General features: G+C 43.9%; 1 protein-coding gene across 1 annotated transcript in view; it reads left to right on the top strand.

Annotated features, from left to right (window-relative positions):
- Window positions 1–2636: 2636 nt before the first annotated feature.
- Window positions 2637–6719, top strand: part of PIK3C3 (phosphatidylinositol 3-kinase catalytic subunit type 3) — a gene marked incomplete at its 5' end in the record, with an annotated part of 107499 nt that continues 103416 nt past the window's right edge. Inside the window, 3 exon segments of the mRNA XM_072413983.1 lie at window positions 2637–2825; window positions 3838–3981; window positions 5295–5424. Coding sequence (XP_072270084.1) covers window positions 2637–2825; window positions 3838–3981; window positions 5295–5424 — 463 coding nt within the window.

The raw sequence follows: 6719 nt of genomic DNA, 5'->3' as shown, positions 1-6719 counted from the left end.
TTAGCGCTGCAAAGATTAGAGTGCTAACCACTGAGCTACCATGCTACATTGGAGATTTTCAATCTTTTATGCCCCATCCTTAGGCCCGCCGCTCATTTTAGGATAACCAGGTGTGCTTTATATAGCATTTCCCAGCTGTCCCTTTTTTGCAGACTTAGCACACCATAGCTCTGCCAGGGAAAAAGAAGCCCAATATGAGTAAGATGTATGCCCTTTATGAATTGGATAAGTCCTAGTAATCAAAGCAGAGCAACATGTAGTATATTGCAATCTTCCCTAGGTGGAGTGGCTGCATTAGTTTTCCCTAATTAGATTTCTTGTTAATTTTCACCTAGTAGCATGCGGTCACCTTCTGTCCTGGGGTGACAATACTCAGTGTACTGTGTCTATAAGAAGCAATGTGGTCACTTTAGGAGAGAAAGTTTGTTTGAGCTACTGAACACCCCATCCTCATAGATCAGGGAGGGAAAATGTACACCTACTTTTTCAAAGAGCCCTTCAAACCCATTGTTTCAAACTCACCTACCCATCTTCTGTCTCCTAAACCCTTAGTACCTACCCTTCCATATCCCCCCTCCTGTTGTGTACTACTTTACCCACCTCTTGGATTGTAAGCTCTTTTGGACAGACTGTTCCAAGGAGTCGGGGCAGCTCTAGAAAAGTCTTGGAGCCGTGCGTGTGATGAGGTTATGAGTGAGGAAGTCATTACTAGGTCATGGGAAGAGCGGAGAGAGCAGCTAGGGGGGATTTTTCTACCAGGTCAAAAAGGTAAGTGGGGCAAGAACTGTAGAGGGATTGGAAGACAAAGCACATGAGCTTGAATTTGATTCTAAGGTGAAATAGAAGCCTATGGAGAGAACTACAAAGAGAGGCAGAGGAGGAGCGGTGGGAAGGCTGTGTATGGGGTAGGTAGGTGGGGAGGCTGTGTATGGGGTAGGTAGGTTGGTGGGCTGTGTATAGGATAGGTAGGTGGGGGGGCTGTGTATAGGTTAGGTAGGTGGGAAGGCTGTGTATGAAGTAGTAGGTAGGGAGGGTGGTAGGTAGGAAGGCCGTGTATGGAGTAGGTAGGTGGGGAGGGTGTGGGTAGGAGGGAAAGCTGTGTATGGGGTAGGTAGGTGGGAAGGCTGTATGGGGTGGGTAGGTGGGAACGCTGTGTATGGGGTAGGTAGGTAGGTGAGAAGGAGGGATGAGTCTGGCTGCAGCATTCATAATAGATTGTAGAGGAGAGAGTCGGGTTAGTGGAATACCAGCCCCGCTGTATCCCTGATCCCCATACCTGGACCCTCACATCCCTAATATTATCTTTGACTTTTTTTCAATGTCTGCACCCCCCAAACATACCTTGGACATCTCCCCTGTCCCTTACTGTCACTGTACTCTACCCCTCACCTGCCCCTCCCCCTCCAGTACTCCTGGCCTCACCTGTCTTTGTACCGGCACCCCTAAGCTCCCTGTACCCTCATACCCTGGCCCCCAAATGTTATCCCTGACCTCTCCTTCCCACCTGTCTCTTTACCTCTTACCTTACCTGGCGATTGGTAAGCTGCTTAGGATATGTATGTGTGTGAGGGGGCGCTATCACCCCTTATGTCATTTCCCCCCCCCCATATATCTCCCCCATCCGCCATTTTATTTACCATTTCTGGACATTTGCTATACCTCAATACTTCCTATTGCCGATCATTGTTCTCCTTAGCATAGATAAAAGGTAGTTTACCTAACGGGCGGTCTATTCTAATATAAAAATTATACGGTTGCCTAGCCTATAAAGAGAGAGAAGAAAGACAACTTTTTTGGCAATAATAATAAAGAAATATATTTTACTTAAGAAAAATGATACACAGTTCTCCTATACTAAACAATATCTAATCAGCCCATGTTACATAGGGGCATTATAACAATTGTAAGTCTTGTCTCCATCCCCGACGCGTTTCACTCAATGGCTTCCTCAGGGAATTCAGAGAGCACAGATTGTTGGTTGTATGGAGCAATATTTAGGGAAAGAGTTGGTACTCTGGGTACTTTGTGTTTAGGTATAAGGTGGCTGGATATGTTTAGCGCCTATAGCTGATGTGTTCAGAAAAGGAGGATTGGAAACTCCTGATTTTTTTAAGAGAATCCTTTTTGGAGGGTATTGATTTAATGGGGAATAGTGAAGAAATAATCTCACGTTGGTGGGTAGTGCTAAGGATGGGATACCAGCAGTTCTCCTTACTTTATATCCTTACTTTATCTGCACTCCTCCAACCCCAATAAGTGGAGAGTAGTGAAGAAATGAACATCTATCCCCCCCCCACCCCCAAGCATTACTACCTCTCCAACCCCCTTATTACCTCTCTGCTATCTACCTGACTTCCACATATCAGTGACTCCCATCCTTACCATTTCATACCTTTCCTGTATTGTTTGTCCACCCATCTTCTCACTTGCCGTCTTTACTCCGGCTGCCTACATCTCCCAGCATGCCGCACTCTGCCCTGCACCTGAGTGGGTACAAAAATTGGTCTTCGGGTTTGTTTTAAAGATAATTACCGTGACCCAAATCTGATGAAACATTCCCCAGTCTGTAATAATATATATAATATAAAAGATGCAGCAGATTCAGATCTTCACGGTTTTCCTATTTGTGTTTTCAGAGGAAGTTTGGAGGGTAAAAGAGAACAGAAGAGCTACAAGGCTGTGCTGGAGGACCCCATGCTGAAATTCTCCGGACTCTACCAAGAACAATGCTCAGACCTTTACGTCACCTGCCAGGTGTTTGCTGATGGAAAGCCGCTGGCTCTGCCTGTGAGGACCTCGTACAAAGCCTTTAGCACCAGATGGAAGTAAGTGCCGGATTATCTTCCACATCATTGTATAAAAATAATATCCATCTCTTCAGACTTCTGACAGCCATACCTGGCTATATGACATTCACTTTAGGGAAAGCAACCCCAACTGCATGGAAAAAAGTCACTATTCACTCCACTCCAAAATTTACACAACTGTGACCTTTGGATGTACCACTCTTCCTCCTTAGAATGCTATGAGGCAGATGCAGCACACCTTACAGTTACTCCTAGTTAACCACAAAGTATAATTAATAATCATTCAGGGATGTCTGGTGTGGTAGTTCAGAGTTCACTCCTCCCAGTTACAGAAATCAATTTATTATTATTAAACAGGATTTTTATAGCACCAACATATCACGCAGAGCTGTACATTAAATAGAAGTTGCAAATGACAGATACAGACAGTGACACAGGAGGAGAGGATTCTGCCCCGAAGAGCTTACAATCTAAGAGGTGGGGGGAGTAACACACAATAAGAGGGGGATAAGGAATGGTGGGAAGTAGTGAGGGTTTAGTAGACGGAAGAAGACGGGTAGGTGAGGTTGAAGGTTGGGTTTTGAGGGCTCTTTTAAATAAGCTGAAAGTAGGAGCAAGCCCAATATGACGAGGAAGACCATTCCAGAGAGTCAGGGCAGCTTTAGAAAAGTCTTGGAGCCGTGTGTGTGATGAGGTTATGAGTGAGGAAGTCATTAGTAGGTTATTGGAGAAGAGAAGGGAGTGGCTAGGGGAGTACTTTTCTATCAGGTCAGAAAGGTAAGTGAGACAAGAACTGTGGAGTGATACGATGGGAAAGCTCAGGAGCTTGCATTTGATTCCAAGGTGAAATGTTCCTGTTTCCTGTCTGGCTTCGTCAGGCTGTCACTCTCTGACTGCTCTTGTGCAGGATTAGGAATAGTAGGATTTGCCTTTTCTACATTGTTGAGAACACGGTTTGTCTTCTTCTGCTGTTTTGTATCTGCAATCTACATTACATTGAAAGTTTATATTTTGTGTTTTGATTTTTCAGCTGGAACGAGTGGCTGAAGCTGCCAGTGAAATATCCCGACTTACCTAGAAATGCCCAGGTGGCGCTTACTATATGGGATGTCTATGGACCCGGAAAGTCAATCCCTGTGGGTGGTACAACTGTATCGCTTTTTGGAAAATATGGGTTAGTTTTAAATTCTTAGTTATCGTGGCTGTAATGCATTGAGGCAATATCTGCAGATAAGAAGCCTGGACTGCTCTGTATGCACGGTTCTTCCAAGTCACCGTCTCCAAACATATTACAACCAGGAATAGCCAATACTGGGAAATTTACCTTATCTTTCTGTGCCTGTCCCAGAACAGCTTTAAGTCCTTCAAGCAATATATATAAAAATGGTAATATTTGTGCCCTGAAACCCGTTTTTTACTTACAGCAGCAGCTGCACCAGGAACCTGACTGACAGTACAAATCATTTCACTGTAATGGTGGCTGGAGCAAAGCTCTACATTTTATACTGTTAGCGTTGGCACTTATTCCAGGCTTCCGCTGCTAAAGATAGTTGCTAGAGTGCGCTGTGTCTTAAATGATTGCTCGATGGCACATTAGAGAATTTTGCAGGAGCCTAGGGTGAAACTGGAATTTTGGTTAAATTATGTGACCCCCTCCTAATGCTGAGAGGTAGCTGACTATCTTCATCTGTTTAGATCCACCTTCAAGGTCCTTTAAAACAAAATCTACTGGTGCAAGTCCAGTGTGGAACACAGAAATTTTTCTAAGTTGGGTGGGAAGAAATTGTAAGTGGGTTGCAGCCCCTGTATAGTAACCCAACTCTTCAGTAACCACCTAAAAATAGCCGGGTGGTGCGCCCAGCTAAAAGGGGCTGGGGGAGAAGTCTTCGCCGACCAAGTCGTGTCTGCCTATTGCAATCCCATAGAAGTATATGGGGCGCTAATCGCATGTATGATCAGGATAGTAAAAGCTTGCAGATAAAGCAGAACTCCACACAATTTTTCTTTTAACCCCAGCCAAACACTTTTTGCCTAGGAATTGAGATAAATTAGAAACATTTATATATTTTTTTTAAATTCAGGTAGAACAGTCTACAGTGACAACTGGTCTTCTCCCTAGCACCTTTTAGTTGGGCGCACCACCCGGCACTTTTCAGTAACCACCCGGCTGTTTTTGCGTGGTTACTGAAAAGCTGGGTCATAATACAGGGGCTACCACCTGCCTACAATTTTTTACAATCCAGCTTAAGAAAGTCTTGGTTGAACACTGGTGACCACACTGTATGTCTAAGCAGTAGCAGTCAGTAAGTATTGTCACCTTGGTACAGGAAGTCGCCTAATTGCAGGATCACCAAGTACAAGCTAAATGCAATAAAAGTTATTGCAGCAGGATTGATAAGCTGCAGTATCTTTTTCTTTTGGTTTGGATACATTACTAGTAATTGGTTTTTCAGTACAAGACATATTTGTTATTTTCTGTTACTGCAGGATGTTTCGTCAGGGTATGCACGATTTAAAAGTTTGGCCAAACGTTGAAGCTGATGGATCAGAACCAACCAAGACCCCAGGAAGGACGAGCAGCTCCGCTTCTGAGGATCAGATGAGCAGACTGGCCAAGGTGACGCTCATTGACCTAATCTATATTTTCTCTTTTGGATATCAAGGTCTTGTTAGAATGTGTGATTCTTTTCTTATAATGAATTGTTTATAAAATTACATGTAGCTACACTCCAAAATCAGGATGTCTGGTATATTCTACCACTGTGTGCCTTTTACACAATCTACCTTTGCAGGAGAAGTTTAAGCTGCCCATACCGGAAAGGCTGGGCTCTGTTATTCTAATAAACCCGTGAGTAGCTTTGTAAATTCAGGTTTTTTCCTGCCAGTAGAACCATAGCATAGGAAATCGATTTGTTAGGTTGTTCATGCACTTACACCTTTAGTAAAATGAATGCAGCATTGTAATCCTTGCTGCTTAGATGATGGCACAGTTGGTGGCTCTATCAGTGAAATTGTCTCACGTAGCCCTGCCCACATTGACAGCACAATGTTACTTATTTATTAAATCTCTCGAAGGCTGGAGAGTATACACTTTTATCGGTGAACCTGGATAATCCAGCAAACCCGTAAATAGATCTGGTCCAGGATTCAAAACATTTTCTAGCAAATGACATTGAGAAAATCCATTCCAGGTTTTCTGGATCATCCAGCTTCACTAGTTTATCGCTTTAATGAATCAGGCTTATTGCTTTAACTGTAGAAGTTTAGGCAGGTGAAGTAAAAGCCCCATTTAGTCTCCCTAACTTCCTCCAAAACTCCAGTACAGAAAAAAGTTAAATGACATACAAACGCTCCTCGCTTAATGACAAGGTTCTGTTTTGGCTACCTGGAAATTTGACAAGGAGCATAGTAAAGACCCGTCGTGCAGAGCCTATAGGTGATGAGTCCACTGACCGTCTGCAGACTCAAATGTTGTTTGTGGTTCTGCCAGTTATTTGTTCATCGGGCCAGGCAAGGCCTGAATATTAGATATTTGGCTGATTCTCCCTGATTCTCAGCAGCTGTACTTATCCTCTACATTCTGTCTCCTAAAACCCTCACTACTTCCCGCCACTCCATATATCTCCTCCTATTGTGTGCTGCTTTCCCCACCTCCTAGATTGTAAGGGTCCTCTCTTCCTGTGTGTCTCTGTATCTGTCATTTGCAACCCCTATTTAACCCCCCTAGCGGTAATCCAGAGTGTGACTCGGGGTGGATTTAGTGTACCAAAAGCGATAATCCCGAGTCACACTCGGGATAGCTTTAAACTAAAAAAAAAAAACCCACTTACCTTGTTCCGTTGCTGTCCCGCAGGTCCTGGGGACACGTTCTGCTCTTCTAATCTCCATCCGCGAAGTGCAGATTCGATCTAC

Source organism: Pyxicephalus adspersus, chromosome 6 (genome assembly GCF_032062135.1).
Source record: "Pyxicephalus adspersus chromosome 6, UCB_Pads_2.0, whole genome shotgun sequence".
Taxonomy (NCBI): Eukaryota; Metazoa; Chordata; class Amphibia; order Anura; family Pyxicephalidae; genus Pyxicephalus; species Pyxicephalus adspersus.
The sequence above is the reverse complement of the archived record's forward strand: the minus strand, read 5'-3'. Positions and strand labels throughout refer to the sequence as shown.